At 39.5% G+C, this 20,792-nt stretch overlaps 1 protein-coding gene across 4 annotated transcripts in view; it reads left to right on the forward strand.

Moving 5' to 3' along the window:
* Positions 1 to 19,924, forward strand: part of RBM33 (RNA binding motif protein 33) — an 80,679-nt gene extending 60,755 nt beyond the window's left edge. Inside the window, exons 16-19 of one of the 4 annotated variants that reach the window (XM_015852836.2) lie at positions 5,567 to 5,758; positions 7,117 to 7,305; positions 12,782 to 12,870; positions 13,059 to 19,924. In XM_015852836.2, the coding sequence (XP_015708322.1) occupies positions 5,567 to 5,758; positions 7,117 to 7,305; positions 12,782 to 12,870; positions 13,059 to 13,107 (519 nt within the window). In that variant the 3' untranslated portion in view covers positions 13,108 to 19,924. The remainder of the gene's footprint in view (positions 1 to 5,566; positions 5,759 to 7,116; positions 7,306 to 12,781; positions 12,871 to 13,058) is intronic. The other 3 variants (XM_015852834.2, XM_015852835.2, XM_015852837.2) reach the window with 3 other exon arrangements.
* The last annotated feature ends 868 nt before the right edge of the window (positions 19,925 to 20,792 follow it).

The raw sequence follows: 20,792 nt of genomic DNA on the forward strand, positions 1-20,792 counted from the left end.
AGGCCTTTAAAAAGGGTCACCAGGTGTTTCTCATTGCTGTCTGACAGATTGAAAACAGATTTTCAGCTGTTCGGAAGCAGTGCTTGTTCGTGTCACTGGTTTCTGGGATGTTTGGCAAGTGATTGAGCTTCCTATTCCCTGGTCCCTGCTTGTTTCGTACCTGTTTGGAGCACCAGTTGAAAAGCAGATAATTATTAGGGTTTTGCCTTTAACTTAGGTTTCTAATTACTGTAATGAAAAAAATATTCATGTATATTGGTAGGGTGTCTTCATTGTTATGTACGTAACTTAGCTTTACTATTTTATGTGAGGATCAACAGCTGCCTCTGTAGATGTCCCTGGCTGTAACCAATTGTGGTATCAGAGAAAAAGGAAAGGAGTTCACATATGAAAATCTATACAGCTGATGAAAGAACAGTAAATTGCTCCTGTCCTTGGAGTGAAGATGAGTTCAGTAACATAGTAGATATTTTTTCCTATTAACTACTGTGATGCTGCAGTGATGCTCATTTCTGGAAATATTGACTCAAACTGGTAGGAGATGAGGAGTTTCTCCTTCCTTAAAGGAAATCAATTACATGATATTTTTTGGATTGAGTTTTTCCTGCAAGATTCATGTTGGAGAGAGTTTGATGTATCACAAACATGAGAAAAGAGGGGAATATTTTGCTTCTCTGGGTTATTTTTTACACAAATCAGCAGTTTATTTCCTCTAAGTGCTTTATCCAGCATGCACATCCCTTTACTATTGGGTGATTTTGAATTAGCTTTATAAAGATTACATGGATAGACACAGCATTGTCGTCGTTAATAGAAACCTGTGCAGTGAGGTCTGTGGGCTGCAAGATCTCTAACAGTGCCAGTGACAGTGAAGTATGGCCTTATCGAAAGGAGAATTCATAAGAGGCTGCCCTGGGACACTGCACCACTATCCTTCTGTGTATCCTGACAATGTTATCTGTCCTCTCAGTACGGAGTATCAAATGTCTGTCACGAGTACAGAAATTAATTTAATGTCACCTGAAGACATGCAATTAATCTTTTAGAGGTTTTCATAATACCTTTACAGAAAGAGTTGCCAGTTTGGCGGATTTGGATTTTGGGGTTTAGCAGAAGATAAGGAAAATTAATTTTTCATCAGGGTTAATACAAGCTAGCAGGGCCACAAAGGCAGAGAGAAATGGTTTGGGAATTTGTCAAGTGTTGTCACTCTAGAATAATGCTGCTTAACGTCTGATAGGTGTAATCAAGAGTTGAGATTTCTATAGAGGGGGATTAATCAATTTGCTCACTACAGAATGCGAGTTGGTGATACCATTCCTTCATGGGGTTTAAGAATGAAAATAAGATTTGATCTGTCAAATTGCAGGAAGCTCTGACAGTATCAATAGGCATTTTTATCAGTACATTTTAAAGCATTTGTTATAAATAAATTTGTCCTGCTAATGTTGGTGGCAAATAAACTTCATCTTCATAACAAAACTGTCACCGTGATTATGATAGAGTGCAGAGCTTCAGCTCGCTAAATTCAGGCAGTATCATACAGTTCTGGCCTTAGAGTTTGTGATCTCATATTTGACAGAATGCTCTTTATGTTTCTGAATGCACAGCGCTGACAAGTGAGAGCATGTCAATATTGGAAAGCAGCCTTGATTAGTATCAGGGCATTGCTTCTAAAACTCATGGCCTTTGTGAATGACATCATTTCTGTTTTCTCTTAGTCTCCAGCTTCAGATTATGTGCTGCAGATTCTTTCACAGTCAAGTTTGAAAAATACTTACTATGTACATCAGGTGTTTTTGCCTCGATATTTGAGTTTTGCTTAATTATACGCAGTAGGGAGTAAGAAAAACATTTTGCCTTCATTGGCTTGCAGACAGAACATGAGATTTGCTGATCTGTAGAGGACTTTAAGAGGAAGTTTGCTTTATAAAACTGAAGATAGTCATCAGTCTCAGGTCTCAGCATAGGACTCAGGTGAACTGGGGAGTGTTCTACCTGGCTTCTGCACCTTCAGGTTGTATGAAGCAGGCCGTGATGATGGCTGGATGCATCTTTGAAAGATTTAGAGTTGTTCAGTGTATCCCAAAAGGCTCTTGGGAGGAGTAGGGAGGGAGAAAGAAAGAAAGATGTACTTTGATAAGACTTGAGATTAACATCTCATTCTATTCTTGCGTGTTTAAATGTGGGGGGAGAGGTGACGTAAGCTAATGAAAAAATAGCATTAAGAAATTAAGTCCTTTAGAAAAAGTTGATTTCAGTTGATTGGAACTGAGATGTTTTATGCAGAGGAGGTGTTAGCAGTTCAGCTTCTACGATTCAGATGTCTTTTTGGGTAGCTTCTGCAGTGCCATCTTGCTTTGCTTACCTGTAGCTTTACTGTATGTTTTAATTTGCCTGCTTATTTTTTGCTTCCCTGGTGGAAGTTGGGAGTCAGCACAGACACAGTCCTATTTACAGGTACTCCAATCTTCTACCAGAGTGTTAATATTCTCACATGAACGTGTAGCTGTAAGTAATGTACAGAGGATTTGTGGCTTTAAGACCAGATGATAAAGCTCTTTATGGGTGTTTTGCTTAAGACTTACTTCTTCATTTGCATTCCTGAAGAAGCCAGCAATTATCTTCCTTATAAGAAGTCTAAAGGATGATAATGGTGGCGAGTGCCATGTTTTAATTTTAATACTGTGTAGATTTTACTCATTTTGGTTTTAACGCTGCTTGACATCTTTAGCAGGTTTTTTTAGCTGGTTAAAATTTGCTACCTGAGCCTTTGTTGTTTCACTTGTTAAACACACACTGACCTAGGAGCCATGATTTTGGGATTTTGTTTGACTTGTTTTGTTTCTAATTTAATTTATTGCTGCTGTCCATGAGCTCAAGCCAGCTCAAGCAGCAGTGTTTTTAGAGCAGGGCTATAAAGCCAGGTATCCATTTTTCCTTTCTTGTTGCAGGAACCAACAGGCTTTGCTCCTTCCCTGTTTCTTAAACTGTGGATTTCCCATATTATTTTTTACAGGTTTTCATGTTTCTGAGATGTATTAACTTACAAAAAGTCCAAAGACGCTTCCACCTTATAGGTTGGCATCCGAGAGAATTTTGCAGGCTCGTCGTGTTAACACGTGTTAAAACCCACAGACTGGGTTTCAGCCCAGGGTTAGGTCTTGCCCCATTAGAAACCCCAGCAGGAAGCGTATCCCACCATATTCCTCATGAATGTGTACCCATACTGTGTGTTTATGCGTTTGTTTTGTGTGATTGTATGTTTCCTGCTGTAGTCTGAACAGTTTTATTTGGTGATAATTGAGCTTTGCAGTTAAATACTGGGTGATTGTTGGCCATCCGAGCCTTTATGGGAAATGATTGTTTGCTTTTGAAGTCTCCATAATGAGCATGGATGATGTGTTTTGTACCTGAGGGCTTCACTTGCACTCTGTTCATATGTGCAGGAATCATTGTTGGGTTTGGAGAGACACAGTCGCAAGTATTTATGGTTGTTGTGCACAGCAGGCATTTAGTGTAGATTAGATTTGAACTCCCAATTCTTAGGATTAAATTCCTGCTGGAATTTTTGCTTTTATTTTTTAGTTTCATAATCTTCCAGCTGCTGTAAGGTTGGATAAAGGAAATTATCTGACCAGAGCATAAAGCTTATGCTGGTATTTAAATCCTCTTCATTTGAGTGTTAGTTCAGTACTGTTTTTTTGCACAGGGTATTTGTTTGTGTGCTTATGTTTTCAGGAGAGGAGAAGGGCTGTTGCTTTCTTTCTGTTTCTTTTCTAAGCTGCAGTTGAAGACAGACTTTGAAGGAAAAGCTTTATAATTTCTTTCTAGTTACTGATCTCAGAGGTTTATGCGCAGAATTTCGTGTGGAGCAAAGAGAAAGTGAATGTGACGAGAAGACAAGGTGCCATTTTCTATTGTTTTCTCACTGTGGATACTATGAAAGAAAGCCCTTAAGTATGAACAGCTTCAGGACTCTGTCAGATTGTGTTTTTGAAGTGTAGATGGTATGAGGCAGCGATGAAGCCAGTTTGGGGGGAATTTGACTTGTCTGGGATTTAAGTTCTTGAGAAGTTGTTGACTGCTTATACTTTATAATACAGAGCATGTATGTGGTTTAGGGGGTTGAGTTGCGCACTAGTGAACTTGAGAACATGAGGATATCCCAGATAACGCCTTACTGGGCTGCTTCTCTTCAATGGCTGTGGGGAGATGTAGTAACAGGAGGTTACTACATAGGCTGTACTTATTTGGCCTGACTCTTGGTGTTGCAGTGATGTGTGATTGTGGGTTAATGAATTTCCACCGCCTGGCTCCCTTGGTGTCTTGGGCACATCCCAGGGCTGTAGGTGCTGTGGGCCTTCCAGCTGTTTTAGCAGCCGAGTGCTCGGATCAGTGGTGTGTGCTCCTAGTTAAATCTTACAGTGTAGTGAGCTGGTTTTAAAAGAAGTAAACGCAGGGTTTGCTAATATTAGCAGATTTTGGAGTTCTAAAGTGGAGTCCAACTAAAGTGTAAATTCTGCTGTTGAAACCATGCAGAAAGCATGTAATATTTCAAAGGACTTCGCAGAAGCAGAAGTACCTAATCTGTTGTGCTCAAACAAGCATTATTTCTGCTGTCTGTTGTTCCATGGGATGTTTTTCAGTGACTGCCCTGATGTGCTGGCTTGACACAAGCTCAGGTATTTCTGGACAGTGCTCTCAGACATATGGTCTGATTTTGGGTGGTGCTGTATGGAGCAAGGGCTTGGGCTCAATGATCCTTGTGGGTTCCTTCCAACTAAGGATAGTCCATGATTCTATGGACTGCCCTTCTGTTTATAGAGAAAGCTGAGCTGCTCAGGCAGAGGCAATGCAAGCGCATCACTTATCTCCCAGTGCTTTCACCTTTGATTTGTGCTGTATGTGCACTGCAATTAGAGGTGTAGCAGGAAGAGTTAGGGGTCATTGGAACAGAGAGGGAGTGAGCTGTGGTTAGTGCTTGTGAGTGTAAATATTTGTACTAAGAGTGTTATAAACCAAACAAAAAAATCATATGAGGAAGAGCTGTTCTAACTGCTCCAATCATGGGCAGTGTTGCGGGACAGAGATAACTTATGATGTTGCTGTTGTAGGAACAGACAGCGTAAACATACCCTACAAAATAAATACTGGTTTCTAAAGAGGGGATGGACTTATAACAGCTCTCACAGTTTCTTGTAACGTGTACATCTCTATGAAAGAAAGAAACCAAACAATGAAAGTAATATTAATAACCCAAGCATAGTTCTTATGTAACCCTGGAAGGAAGAATGATTCGGAAAGAGAAATGAAAATACCTTACTTGTTTGGATTTGAAAAGGTTCCATCAAACATAGTGGTCAGTAATGAAATCCAAACAAAGTAAAACATGATTTCCAGGCAGAGCCCTTTTTACACCCTTCTTGCAACTGCCCCTGGTTTGTTTAATAGGCGAATCGATGAGTGCTCGCTGCGCTAACCGAGCTGATGTCACAGGAGGTTTCTCAGGGTGAGCGTTTGCACTGTGTAGACATTGAGCCGCGTGTTGTGTTGTTGATTTCAGCAGGGGGGAGAGGACGCTGGCTTTTTTCACCCAGAGGGCCAGCCCCAGCGGCCTCAACAACCTCTGGAGCCGAAACAGCAGCCAGTGCGGAAGGTCACATTGACAAAGGGAATGCAACAGCAGCAGGCACTGATCCGTTCAGCAGCTCCTCAAGGAGTCAAAAACATCCAGGGAATCCATCAACCTAAAAAGGTGATTTTTAGATGCATATTGCTGCTAGAAGTTATACTGTTGAGCTGTGTTGCTATATTCATATCTAGCATTCTGTTTGTCAATTACTAGCGCAGGGCTGCATGACCCAGGAGATGCATAATTGCATATAAAGCATTTAATCTACAGAGGCCCGTTTGTATCCAGCACAGACTGGTGATGCCTGCAAGTTGTTTTGTCTGATGGCTTTCTGGCCAGCACGGTAGTCCCTATGGGAAAGGTGTGTCTCATGATAGCTACTATAGGAACGGTATCCAACGTGCTTTCTGACTTCAAAACCAAGAGTTATTCTGAAGTGCTCAAGCTTTTATTCACTAGAGCACACAACAATGGTTTCAGGATGCTCTTTGGTTGATTCTCAGAGGTGTTGTTGCTCTGAATAGTTGGTAAGCTCATAACGAGGTTTTCACACTCATCGCTCACTGGGAGGAGGCAGGGAGATCATTCACGCTGCTCTGGTGTGTACTTTCTCTTCATTTTCAAGCTGAGATGCTCCCTGAAAATAACAGGGATGTGGGCTTCTAATTTATTTGTTGTTCTGATCTGTAAACCATAACCTTCCTGCTTCATGTAAGGATAAGATTTCCTTGGTGATGCAGAGAGGAAGAGTTGTTGACCTTTGATAGGCTTTCCAAGCATGAATCTTGCTCTGGAAGAGAAAGTGTTAACTCAATGTTACGTGTTAATCGTTTAATGTTTGTTACTGTTTCATTGTTGATTTTTCTCCCTCTAACCATTCAACTTTGAATTTACAAGTATGGTCGCATATTTCCTGCTCTGGCAAATACTGTGGTTCCAGATCCTATGGGATTTGGGGGGGAAAAGGAGCTTTAAAGAAAAAGTTGTTTGCTATATACAAGTACTCCATCCTGATAACAGACTAATGGTTGATATGGTAAAGATTGGAAGCACTTGGGGTAGTTTTCTGGTCTCATGTGTACATTAAATTTGTCTGTAGGTTGAGGTGAGAGAAGGGAGAGGTATCGCTGTTTTTGTTGACTAGGCTCAAAATGTGGGAGCCAAGCATATGCCTTGCTGATGTGAGCAGCATATATATTTTGGTGTGGGACCTTTATTGCTTGGCTAATTATGCTAAAGCTGAGGCTTTCAGCTTTAGTATCATAACTCTCTGTCCCTCTAAATTAGGTTTGTATAAGGCGTGGTTGAATGTGTTAATACGTGGCCTTTCAGATAAGCTAACAGCAGCAAGCTGTTTTAAATCAACCCGTGCGTGAATCAAGTTTTTAAGTAAATTGCAAACTTTCATATTATCTGTCAAACGTGGTTAACAGAAGCACTGGGTAAGTAAATCAAAATACTGTTACTTTTGTTGTTGGCAGGTCATTATGCATGGGAGAGGCAGAGGAGTAGCAGGCCAGATGGGCCGAGGACGCTTGATGCCAAATAAACAGAACCTGCGAGTGGTGGAGTGCAAACCTCAGCCCTGTATTGTGTCAGTTGAAGGGCTTTCTTCATCAACTACTGATGTCCAACTGAAAAACCTGCTGATGTCAGTGGGACCCATTCAGGTAGGTCAACCTTGGTTTATAATTTTTGTGCCAAAAGTCTTTCATTCCGGAAAGCTCAATTAATTCCCTGACACTAAATACAATGTGTGTTTATTGGTAATTTATGTTTGAAGGCATCCCCCCCCCTCCACACACACACACACCTGATAGCAAAGACAAGCACATGATTATATTGCGGCAGAGGAGGTACAAGTAGGATTTTGCTAACAGTCACATTCCTGCTGCAAAAGATTCTCCTTCATTTTGGGGTTCTTGTACTGCTTTCATTGCTTCTGTATATAACATAGGCACGTCCATTCCGCAGGGTTTTGTTAAAGCCAAATCATCAAATAAAAACAAATATTCCGTTGCTGCTTTTATTGTTGGCTTGCAGCTGCACTCCATGATTCCTGTTGTTGCAGTCCTACGGTAACAGTATTTAATGAAGGCTACTCGTTTCAGGTGTTACACCATGTAGCACTATCTGCTTTTTCAAATGAAAACACATTCTGGTTCAAAGGATTTTCTATATTTATTTTTTGGAAGATCCCTCTTGAAGGAGGAGGGGCTCATAAGCAAGGTTATGACATACATGCTGGTGTATCTGCTGCAAAGCTTCTGTTCATGAAGAGCCTTCTGAAGTAAAACAGTGAAACTGTCTTTAAGCAAAACCAGGAGGCTTCCAAAACACTGACAGGCTTATGAGTCTATTTCTGCCTTTTTGGTGCATTCAAAAGTATCACTCAATGGATGATAAAACATACAGACGACTATGATGGCTTTTTTTACTCAGTTTCTTTCCATTTTGGGTGCTTGTTTTGACAGGATCAACATTTTCAAACAAATGCGGTGCATTAATTGGAGCTATTCAGTTGCTCAGAGACTTGTTTATGAATAAGATTATCTCTCTGCTGTAGAACACAGTGCTTTCCTGGAGATGTACACTCTGCCTCACTTTTTCCCAATTTAGTAAATGGAATAAAGCTGAATTATTTATGTCGTCAATTCTGAGAGGTTTAATTTGTTTGTGAAGGCAAAAGTACTCTCGCAAAATACTTTGTCCCTTCATGTTCTGTAGTACTTGAGGAAATTATTCATACCGTTCCAAAACACGTTTATTCGGTGTTTACTTGCTAAATCTTGCATGAGAATATTAGAAGGAGATTAATAGAAATCCTGCTAGGAAGCATTCAGAATTGAGAGAAGCTGCTGAGATGTGCTGAAGAATGTTTTCAGTACTTGCTGTATTTTTTTAGCAGACTACAGGCAGTGGTTTCTTAATGCAGTGTCACAGACCAGTTTAGGAGGGTATACGTATAGGAAGTAAATTAAGCAATTTCCCAGTGGGATTTGGTGTATGTGTGCCTGTTACAGAACTTGTGCTCTTGCAGTAGTGTCGGCTGTACCTTTGGTAAGTTCTAAATCAACCTTCACTTCACTGGGTGTATAGAAATAATACTTGAAGGAGGTGGCTGAATTAGCTGCTGATGCTGGAGGCTGATAATTCTGCATGTGAATTTTAAGGCAGACTTTTAGAAGTCTAGAAAATTCTCAGCTTTTTTGAGACTGTTATTTCACAAGTGTGGATAGTGAGGTATACCTTTTCTGCATTGTTATTTCCTTGTTCTTCATTTTACTGAATAATCATCCTGTGTAGTTGTTCCATAATTGTCTTAAATTGTATTTTCTTACATCGGATGCTTCCAAGCATAAAGTATCAGCGCAAATTCCCAGTATTGCTCGATTAAGATGATAAATTTTGATGTCTTAAGAGCAATAAATAGTGGAGTGGGGAGCTGCTGTGATGTATCAGAGGTGATTAGAATGCTGTGATTGTAGTTGTATGCTTTTACAGCTATGTGTTTTACTCTGATAATGTATGTAGTTATTACTTTTCTGGTCACAGAGGGGAAAAGAGTTTCCTTGTTGATGCGCTTCTCTTTGCTTTCCTAGAGTGATAGTGCTACCTAGTGCTCAGTTAGAGGAAAGACAGGTATCTGCACTACTGCTGTGCTCAAAGCTGATTTAATCTTTTAGGGTAAAAGGCTCGGTAATGGAAATGACAAGCAAATGTTGATGAGTGCGCCCAGAACATGAGTGCTCTTCCAGGATCAGCAGGGTTTGTCTCCATGTGACACGGCTCATGGGGGTGCTCAGCACTGCTCTGGTGACCTGTTTGTTCTTCATGCCTGTAAATATATTAAAAAAAAGCAACATTTTCAGCTGTTGCAGCTGAGTCTCTCTCCATTGACTGTAGAAGAAGGCAAGGTCAGTCCTGCCCTGCCCTTAGGCTTGGGGAGAATAGAGCAACTTTGCAATGAGCTTGTCCAGTTTGGCTGCGGAGCAGTGTGTGAGCGACAGAAGCTCATCTTTATCTTGACCACAGATCATCCCTGTTGCTCATCTCATTATTGTGCTTCTATTATCATACAGCTTGCTTGAATATTATTTTTGTGAACACTGGAAAAGAGTAGGTTTAAAAATAAAGTGTGTTAAAAGGAGGAATTTGAGACCAGTGTGTAGCTCTAAAGGAATATCTGTAGAGGGAATGGTCATTTTATAACGTTCATTCTTTAGCCATTGTTAACAGTTCAGCTGTAGAAAATGTCAGTGCTTCTGACGCTTTAGAGTTGTTAAATCTAATATGTTTGGAAAAAAAAAAAGCTGTAGGCCATCTCTCAATCAAAAGCATTGAGTGTTCATGAAATTCTGGCTGTTTGCAACTATTTCATTTTCCATCCTACTCAAGATCTGTATCTTCATGTGACAGTCTAAAAAAACAGAAAAAGGAGATAATCAAGATCAATATGAGCTCTGTGCTTCCAAAATCCTTTTTATAACATACTCCTTCCTGGCCCTGAACATTTTTACTCTTTTAATACTGAGACAATATCAGGATGTAATTTTTCTTTTACTACCCAAAGTCAAATGAGAAAATGCATAGAGTACCACTGATCTCACCTTGATCTCAGGCTGGTCTCCAGTAAGAGCCATATAGTAGATCTGGATGCCCTAATCTGTAAACTAACAAGTCATTTGAAATCCCCTAGTAGTTATTGCATTGTCAATCCTTCACACCTGAGTGGATCCAGGAAGAGGTTTTCATTCTCTGATGTCTGACTGGGTCAACTTAAAGAGAAAATCTGAATTAAGTTGTTTTTTCAGAGCTGTGATGCTTGGAATGATTGTGATACTTCAGTTTAGAATTTAGGTTGTTGTGGAGTGCAATGTGGCAACACCAGAATGTCTTGTTGAGGAGATTTCAATGTCCCTATATAATATGGGTGGTGAAGTAACCCTTGGTAGAAGCAGTGCGTCTCCATAGGCAGTGCTGTGTGGCTGGCCCTTCCCCAGTCTTCCCTGACTCACCTTTGGCACTCTGCAAAATCAGTAGCTAATGAAATAACACTGTATTTGTATGTTAGGAAGTATAGACTCACACTTTAATCGTTATAATGGAGAATATAAGGGAGAGGTTTATTTTAGTACTAGATATTTGAAAATGGGAGATGTCAGTAGGAGCAGATTAGGTACATTGTGGGAAGCAACAACCATACTGAAAGCATTACAGACAAGCATCTGTTTTTATACTTGCTCTGGCTATACTTGCTCTAAGACTACACTTAATGTATTTACAAATAGTAAATACTTGTACAATTTAATTAATGAAATGCCTTATACAGTAGTACCAGTAATTTTGGAAACTTGCTAGAGCATTCTTTATAAGTAATCTGTCTGCAGTACAGTGAGTGGTCTGTGTGGTGAACAGCTATCTAGGAGGTTATTTCAAGATGACCTTGTAGTGAATGTGTGAGCACTCAGGCTATCCTGAAAATACAGATGCTGGAAATACTGACTTGATCACTGAAAGCAATGGCTGCCAAATTATTCCAGGAGGGTGACAAAAATAATGACGTTAAGCTAATTAAGGTAGTGTGATTAGGATATTCAGAATTAACTCATTTTGTGTGTATTTTCCTAGCATCTAGGAAAAACTTGTAGAGTAAGTCTATAAAGGTAATGCCTTGAAAAAAAAAATACACCTTTGAGATATAAAATTCCACGGGTAACACACAAAATCAGTTTCATCACAATATTGCTGTTAGCATGGCTTACGTGCAAGTTCTAAGCTACGTATCATCCAGAACTGAAGGAGACAGAAATCATCCAGTAAGATGAATATGCAGTTATTTTATTTCAGGTTGCCATTGAAGTGGAACACTTGTTTGTATTCCCAGCCGATAGCCCATCTGTTCAGGCTCAGGATAGCAGCAGGTCAGGACCTACACACTCCAGTAAAATTGTACTGACTTGTTCTGTGCCTGACAGTCAGCATTGTTGTTCCTTTAACCATGTAAGCATAAAGTTCAGGGTTTAAGTTGCAGAGACTTCTGTTAGCAGGTATGAATGCAAGGTGTGATAGTAAGCATTTGTTTTCAAAACACGATGTTGATCATGTCCCACGTTGAGATATTAAAAGTCATTATCAGCAAAGGCATTGTGGTGGTATTGCAAGCTATGTTGTTCATATAGTCCAAGTAAATTAGCTTAGTAATTGTCTTAATTTCTTCCTTCTTAAAACCAAAACAAACCTTTTTTTATAGCTTAACGCAGCAAACACAAGGTTATTCTGCACCATGTTCTCTAGTCTAATTTGAGTCTCGTGAAGGCTGTGTGTATTTATGAAAGCTGTTTGAAGTAGATTTTTTCGGACAGCTCTTCCAATTGGAGGTGGCACACCCATCTGTGCCTCTTAGGTGGCTCACATCTGGATGCGTTAGCTGGGTGAATGTGGGAAAATCATGGCTGTTAGAATTTACACTGGGGATTTAAAATATAAAATACTGCCTGGGGAACTGAATAAAAGGGAATTCAGAAAGAAATTTCACAGTAAGGGAGGCATGCATCTCAGGGTCTTTTTCAGGTAGTTGTGTGTGGCATCGTTCCTCACTACTGGGAGGAATCGAAATTGGTGCCTTAAGACATCTCATCAATGTCCTGGTGTCAAAAGCTCTACCTGTTTCTTTGTATTGATGTAGTGTGAGGTTATACAGTCCAGAGGTGAAAATCTTTGACTTTTTCCTACCTCTTTGTTTTTTTACTGCTTCTGCCCTATTTCAATCCAGTAAAGCAGGTCAAGTGAATGAATCCAGCTGCCCGTGTGTGAAGTTAAGCACTGCCCAGTTGAATGCTTCTCATTCAGTTGACGGAAGTTCGGTTGCAGGGTTTGGTTCATCTGTGTGGATCAGATCGAAGAGTTGTGGTCTTTGCTAAACAATTGATTGTCTGAATTTTCCATTTGGCACAGTGGCTTAATTCATGAGCTCAAACAGCTTCAGCTGGGTCCTGAATGAAGTCTGTTTCCATTCCATGAACACCAATATGTGCTTCTAAGAAAAGAAAGATGATGATTTGAGTGGGTTCCATGCAAGATGTTTTCTTTAACTGAAATTTTTAGTGCCTATTAAAAATAGATTTTGATTTTTTTTCCTTACAGAGTTTACAGATGCTTCCTCAACAACGGAAAGCCATAGCGAAATTTAAGGAGCCAGCACATGCTTTAGCATTTCAACAGAAATTCCACAGGTAAGTAATTAAGCACTGCTGCCCTTTGGTTTGCTCACTCCCTTCAAAAGATGAAATTTCTTGCATCTGATCAATGTTTCTCTTAGTCCATTCAAGCATCTCCTTATTACTGACTATTATAGAACCTTCTTGTTTCAACTCTATACCCAGAATAAGCTTGATTACCAGATCTCAATTTCTTTTAACAGGCACATGATAGATCTGTCCCACATAAACGTGGCACTGATAGTTGAGTGATGTCTGCTGAGAGAATTACTTACACTACCAGAAACATACTGTGGAGCGACACGGGACACAGTGACAAAACTATCAGGTTCTGAAACCTTTCATCTTAGTCTTTTAATTGCCATGTTGAACTACAGAGAGCAGCAAGGTGTCCTCGAGAAGAGCTGAACTTGAGAGGATCTACAAAGGTGGAATTTCTGTTCGGTTTCTTCAGATTCTGTTGTAACCACATGGAGCTACAGTTTTGTTTGGTTTGGTTTTTTTGTCTCAAAAAGCTACAGTGCAGGTAGACACTGTTCTTCAAGATACTACTGTGTGACCACAGTGACTTTGAGAGAACGTTTACACCGAAAGATGTACAAACTTTCTTCGTAGCAAAGAATATTTGATAATGGTTGCTCTTATCTTCAGTGTGAGGCATTTGAACGAGAACTCACTTTTCTAAACAAAATACATTAGTTACGTTGTATATCCAAGAGCATAGAAGGTATTCTTGCGTAGATTTAAATGTGGTCTACTTCATTGAATAGAAGTATGCTGAGAAACTTTGGAGGTGACACTGGAAAACTGTAGTTTCTATCTTTGTTAATATGTTAAGTCTGTCTCTGCATTTTCTATTCCAACACAGACTTCCCATTTTCTCCTTCCAACTCCACTTATTCCATAAAACACTGTGTAGGAATAACATTGCTGTATTTTCCCTTGGTTTTTAAAAACAAGGATCTTTGCCATTCAGTAGCATCCTGGGGTAGTTAACTCCAAGTTGTACCTAAGTTGTTTTTAACGATGTTGCCAGCTATGAGGAAAAAAGAAATATTTAGTGGCTCACTTAAGAAAAAAAAGTTATACAGGAAAAGTGGTGTATTCCTAATAGTTCTTTTTGGCTAGTATTTCGTAATTGCCTTATGCTTTATTTGGATTAGGTTTTTTGTTTTTTTTTTTTTTTTTCCTCCTGAGATTTACTTTGTGACTAATGCTGCACCATAAGAAACCCATTAACTGAAAGGACTTGGTTTGATGTGTTGTTCCCAATGCATATGAGACTATAAGAACATTGTGAATCTGCTGGTGAACGTGGCAGTTCACAACAGTATGTGCAAACGTTAAGGAGCTTATATTTTATCCAAAGTAAAATCCATGTTTCCTTTTGGTTAGAACCATCTAGATGGTATTGCCAAAGGAACGACTTTTTTCAGTTACTTCTGAATAAACTTCTTAAAATGTCATCTTTACATTGGATTGCAGTTTTTAATGAACATTTCCATAGTTTTTAGACTGTGAGCTTTTGCTCCATCCTTTATTTTGGGAATATTCTTAAGCATCCCACCTACTATTGAATGGGGCGACTTAAGAAAAAGACAAAGTTGTGTTGTATTTTTTTTTTATCATCTTAACGACCACAGAAGAGCATCATCGGTATGTAATGAAACAGCTGTGAATGGGGTCCAATACAGGAGAAAGATGAACTGAGCAAGTTTATGGGAGCATAGATATATATTTTTTAATATCTAATTGGTAACCCAAGTCAGTAAGACAGAATTGGCTTTCTTACAGTTTTGGTCCAAACTTTGAATTAAGTAGATATTGCTAAAAATGATGATTGAGTAATAAATGCCGCCTGGTCCTCTAGGTAAGAACTGCTTTTTGTTCACTGAAGTAATGTGGTACTTTTAATTGCACTGGGGGAAAAAAATGTAAGGATTACTGTTAACCCAGTTACAACATAGTGACAAGGCACAAGAACATCATAAAAATATTCATATAGAAGTGAATGTTTGTGCAGTTCCCCTCCTACGCATAACGCTTAACATTCAGCACATTGATTCTACATTCAGTGCTGTTAATGCTTCAGTTAGACCTAAGCCCAGGACAGAGAATGAGTCACAGGTAGGAAGCGTCCAGTGGAAGCCAACTGAAGACCAATGCCAGGTGGTTGCGGCGACCAGCCCTGCTAAGTGCTCTTTAGTTGCTCACTCCCATGAGCACTGGGACAGCTGTGCTACTTCCTCAGGTTATGTAATTTTTATTTATTTATTTTAAAAAATAAATGTTGATATTAAAAACGAGTCATTAAACAGTTATTCACCCCACAAGTTATAAGACAGCAACTTCTCTGTACCGAGAAGAACGGGAAGGCATCTAGGAATATAGTGTGTGTCTGGAAATGTGCATTAGGTGCAAAATGCCAGACAGGCCAGCAGCTGAGTTCAGCAGTAGGAACATCTGCAGTTGATCAGCTGTTCTGTCATAAGCAAACGTTGTAGGGGTTAGAAGGGCTTCTTGGAGCCAAAGGATATGGGTTTGATTCAAAAGTCAAAGAAGTTTGTAGGAATGCTCCTGCTTTGGGTTTTGAATCTGTCCCAGAGAGGCTGAAGTTCAGCCAACCTGAACAAGTTCTATGAATTTTTATTCAGTTGAGTTTTGTTTGGTTGGTTTTTTTTGTTTTTTGTTTTTTTATTATTTTTTTTAATGTTTTTAAACATTGCCAAAAATGGGTGGCTTTGGAACAAAGACATGAATTGCCTCAGATCTATTTAAATGTAGGAGGCGATGTAAACAATGCCTGTTTAATGACTAGATGCGTTGTCTTTAAAGGTGGTTGCAGTAAGTTATTGCTTGTGCATAGGCAGCATGGGCAGATTGCGTGATTTTAGCTGCTTATTGCAGTGGCTGAGTGTTAGAACTATATGTCAACATTATGTATGTATGTCTATATGTATTTTATTATACACATACATACGCTCAACCCCGTACTGTCACCATATCTTTCCAGTACCTTAAACTCAGTAGCAAAAGTAGCAATTAGGCGAGTCTCTTGTAAAAATGTTTGTGTTTTGTTAGCTCTCAAATCCTTCCTTAAAGCTGATCTGTTGGCAAATGAGCAGGTTGAACGATGCATCTCTTTTAGTTCTTTTTGTCGTGTCTCCTCCCAAAAATACACCGAGGAAGTAGAGGTAAAGCTAGATGGACGTGTTATTTCCATGTTCTCTTTCAGCACATAGTTAAACCTGAACATCTTAAGTTAACTTTCTTGGAAGATCTGTTGCAACCATTATCTTGTTCTTTCTTGATCATGCGTTCAAATTACAATGCAAAATGCAAACAGAGCGTTTAATGTAGTATGTAAATATTGAACTTTTGGAATTAAAATGTTACTCAAAGTGCTTACAGTCAACCACATCTTAGCTATTTGTTAGTTTTTTTTGTGTTGTCTTATCTCAGTTTAATGGATACAGTTCCATAAATGTTGATGTGCTTTCGTGTAAATCTTCAAATTTTTATAAAGATGCTAGTAAGTCAATACGTATACCCTGATCTGTGTATTATTTGTTCACCATTTTTATTAGAGTAGTTTTATACTGATTTTAATAGGCGACTCCAGTAGGTCTTATATGGAGCCAACTCTTTTTTTTTGTTGCTTTGTTTTCATCTGTCACGCTGTAGCACTGGAGAATAATTCACTTCATGACTAATCATATTCTGCTTTGGCTAAAGGGGTTGGATTGGCCCTATTGGCCTTACGATGTGGTATTTTAGTAGAATGTTATACATTAAAAAAAGGAAAAAAAAAAGGTTTAAAAACAGCTCTATCTTTTAAGGGGAAATAGAAAACACTGTCAGACTAAAGCATGGGCTTTTTTTTAGGTTTGTTTGGTTTTGCTGTACCAGTTCAGATAGGTCTGCCTTGTAATTCTGTTCTCAAAATTTGGGCTGTTCTTGTTTTACACGTATTTCAAGTTGGTCATGTAACACTTGTTTTCATCACAATGTTAGCGGCTGATTGTGGCATGTACTGTACGGTGGAACAAACGGGAGTGTTTGAGGTGTAATTGCTGCTAGGTGGGGGGAGGATAGGTCCATAGCATCTTCACAGCTAGCAGAAACTGCCCCGCTGATGGTTTTGTCTCCAAGTAGAGAGAGGGTAAATGTAGACAGGGTGATGGTCCTCAGCCCCCCAGGTGTCTCCAGTATGACCTCGTGTAAGAAGAGTAAATACTGGCACTCCTGTGCGAAGTATCTTCAGATACAGAACTCTTGCCCCAATTTAATTCAGAAAATTTACTTCGTATTCCCAAATTTTCACCAAAAATAAAAATATTTTTTTTTAAAAAAGGCTATCTAATCACTAAAATGCCAATTCGAGGCCGATTTTAGTTCTTCAGTGTTAGACTTCCACTGCAAGGATTTAGATGGGCTTTCTTAACCAAAAGTAGGTGAGGACGTGCTCCTTGAGGGCCTTCATAGGTATTTTTTCTTAACATAACCTGCCCATTTGGCATGAGAAAAGTCTTTTTTCTTGGTGCAGAGGATTTTTAAATGTAGGATATCACCTGGTTAGCTTTACATAGGGCAGTTACCTGAGAAAGTGCTATATGCACTTCTGTAATTAGGTGAAGTAACTGCGTGCGTGTCCGTGTGTGTGGGTGTGATGCCCTTATACTTGGGGTGAGAGGGTGGAGGGAGGGTGTGGGTTTCATGTATTGTTTTTTTCTGCTTGACTTGACTTGAGATATTTCCTACATTAGTTTTCTGGTGTAGTTTTGTGGCATTCTGTCCTTCCCCTTCTATCATGGTAGTTCCCTGGGTTGTGATGCTCAAAAGTAGCAATCTGGCTTTGCGTGCTCACTGCCCAAGAGACATATTTGTTCATGAAACCATTTTTTTTTTTGTGCTTTTTGATTTTCAGCAGCATGTTGGATGAGAAGTAAATATGAAGGAAACAAATACTGAATGGACGGCAGAAAGTTAGCTGTATTATAAAGGGGGTAACGGGTCGTTTAGGGTAAATGGGGCCTTTGCTCCAGTGCTACCTCAAATACTAATTAATTTATAACCACAATACTGGAAGTATTTAATCTTTAATTAGTATTAAATCCTAAGGATTTGATGTAAGGGTTTTTTTTTGTAACCCGCTTTTCTTTTTTGACATGAAGATGATTTATTGTCTACATGAGCCAAAGGGCCTTGTGTGCAAAACCTGATTCATATTGGATCCTTACGTATACCATCTTCTGGTATCATACGGTTGGGAAGGATCATTTTGTTCTTTGTAACGCTGCTTTTTTAGGGTTGGGTTTTATTTTTGCCATTTGGTTTTGGGTAATGTAATCTCCTCCTTCTATTTCTGTGCTTATTCTGGTGGAACGTAAGCTCCCTATTGCACTAAACATAACCTCAAGGGGAAACCTAATCTCAGTGGGTCTTCTAGGTGCCTGTGTGGCTTTCTTACTTCTTGGTCAGACACACATTTTCCTGACTAACTGGAAACAGGCCTTGTATGTACACAGCTTTCCAACAGGTTACGTTCCTTTTCTCATGTAACGACGCTCAGGTTAAGCCAGATTTTTGCCCTCTGAATAATCTTGGTGTTACAGATTAAGACTATTTGTGTAAAGGAACCTGTGCACGGTTAAATGGAGCTGTATTGCAAACGCTGTGTGTAGTTACTTGGAAGATCACAGTTTGAACAGAAAGCTGCTGTATCAATGTTTACATTCATTCTGTGGCTCAGAGTTTTCTCTGCACGCATCTAATGGTTTTTAACATGTCTTCTGTTTTTTTCCTAGCATCTGTCAGGCTGACTTTGGAACCTTAAAGTTTTATTTCCATGTATATAATAATAAAAAGGGAGGGTTTTGCTTTTTTTCTGCAGGATTTCTTTTCCAGGCACCGACTCTTCTCAGCTGCTTAATTTTCTAATTAATGCTCATTTTCACTTACAGATAGACCAAAGACGAGATGCTAATGCTAATTTATTCACAGCTGATCTTCTCTGCCTCCTGATATAATTTATATTGATACAAGGTGCCCTTAGAAGAAGTCAAATTTCTTTTCTCCTTAGGTGCTCTTTTCCTCTGCCCTGTGCCGTACCTCATTTCCATCTCATTTGCCCCCATTTTTCCATTCCCACGAGGGTATTTGTATCCTTGTTATGCTCTTGCTCTTTTGACTCCACGTTCATCCCTCTCCCTCCAGACTTTCTCCTATCCAATTGCATAGTACTCTGTCATTTTGCAGCATCCTGTTTTCATCTCACCAGTGGCTCTTTTGATACCTGAAGCCTAAATCTCCCACGCAGAAGCATAAACAGCCTGTGTTTTTCTTTGCAGACTTACTTATAGTACCTAAAGTTGAGTCCACATTTGCAGGTGTCAGACCTTAGGAGATGCTGCCCATCCCAGAGCTCTGGACAAATAACCATTTTGCTTTGCAGTTTTACCCATGTTGGAGAATTACAAAGTATTTTATACACGCTCTAGCATTTATGCAAGCCAGGAGAAACAGGATTAACAACTCTTTCATCCTTTTTGCTTTTTCAGGAGTTCTGTTCTTGAGTTCAGTGATAGTAATAGCACTTTTTAATTGTCACTTAGTAATACAAGCACTGCCGACACAATTCTACCTCCTATTACTATTACTGAATGTGATCCTTCCTAACCTGTAAAGTCTGAAATGCTGTGTACGTTTAGGTGTGTTGAGAATCAGAGTGTATCGCTCTAATCTGGATGGCAGTTTGTTGATTAGCAGTTCAGAATATAAATCCATCAGCCGACTGTATCATTCTGACTCCACCTGGGGTTCATCCGCCTCATGTTTTCTACAGCATCATCTGCACACTTTAATTTCTTGAATGTAATACTGAGCTATACCAAACCCTCCGCTCGCATATGAGATCTTTGTCATACTTATTCAAGTGAATGTAAAAGTGACAACGCAAAAATGATCTCGTGCAAGTTTTGATTACCTGTAATTCCATGTTTAACGTGTCAACGTGCAAATATATTTATTGTACCTTAAAATATGTGAATAAAACTTTTTATCTTCTTCATGTTTGCTTTGTTGTCTTTTGATGTCATAGAATGGCCTGGGTTGAAAAGGGCCACAGTGATCATCTGGTTTCAACCCCTGTGCTATGATTTCAAGTATTTTTCATTTTCATGACATGAAGGAGCTCCCAAGAAGCTCAATATGGTCACCATCAACTGTATTGTGCACCACTGGACACAACAGTTCACTTGTAATAATAATGGGCCAAAACCAATCCTCCTATTTAAGAACACAGCTGGGATCAGTCATACCTGTCCGTGTGACTCTTAAGGTTAAAATCTCCCACCAATGAACTCGTAATATACAGTAGTGAGTGCAAAGGGCTGGAAAACTCCACGCTCAGCTGGAGGCTGATAAATGCAAAGTGGTAGAGGAAATCAATGGGACCAAAACCTGGTTATATTGGAGGAATGGAAAGGGAAGAGCGACCAAGGGAGGAACAAACAAACTTCTAAAATCAAATGTTGAGTTGCTTTGTGAAGTGCTGCAAAAATTGGTCTTGATTGACCTTAATTAATTTGTAATGATTGAGGCTCGAGGAGTTGCAGCCTGCTCAGCAAGCGTGGTGGGAGATTGCACAAGGGAGGGCTTGAGTGAGGAGGAGGATTGAAACACCATACAGGAATTGGATGAGATGGAGAATTAGAATAAAGAGAGTCAATTAACTATTGAGTAGTGCAAGAGCATCCACTCTGGTACGAACGAGTACAGATTTCTACTGTAAGCTGGGAGTCTCTGAGAAAGAAGTAGAGAGCAGCGAGTTGATTGCAGATAAATGGCAGGGCCACTGATATCCAGGTCTGGTATTATAAACCAGGCTGCCCACAGCCCCATCCAACCTGGTCTTGAACACCTCACCTCCAGGATGA

This window comes from Coturnix japonica, chromosome 2 (assembly GCF_001577835.2).
Source record: "Coturnix japonica isolate 7356 chromosome 2, Coturnix japonica 2.1, whole genome shotgun sequence".
In the NCBI taxonomy this organism is placed as follows: Eukaryota; Metazoa; Chordata; class Aves; order Galliformes; family Phasianidae; genus Coturnix; species Coturnix japonica.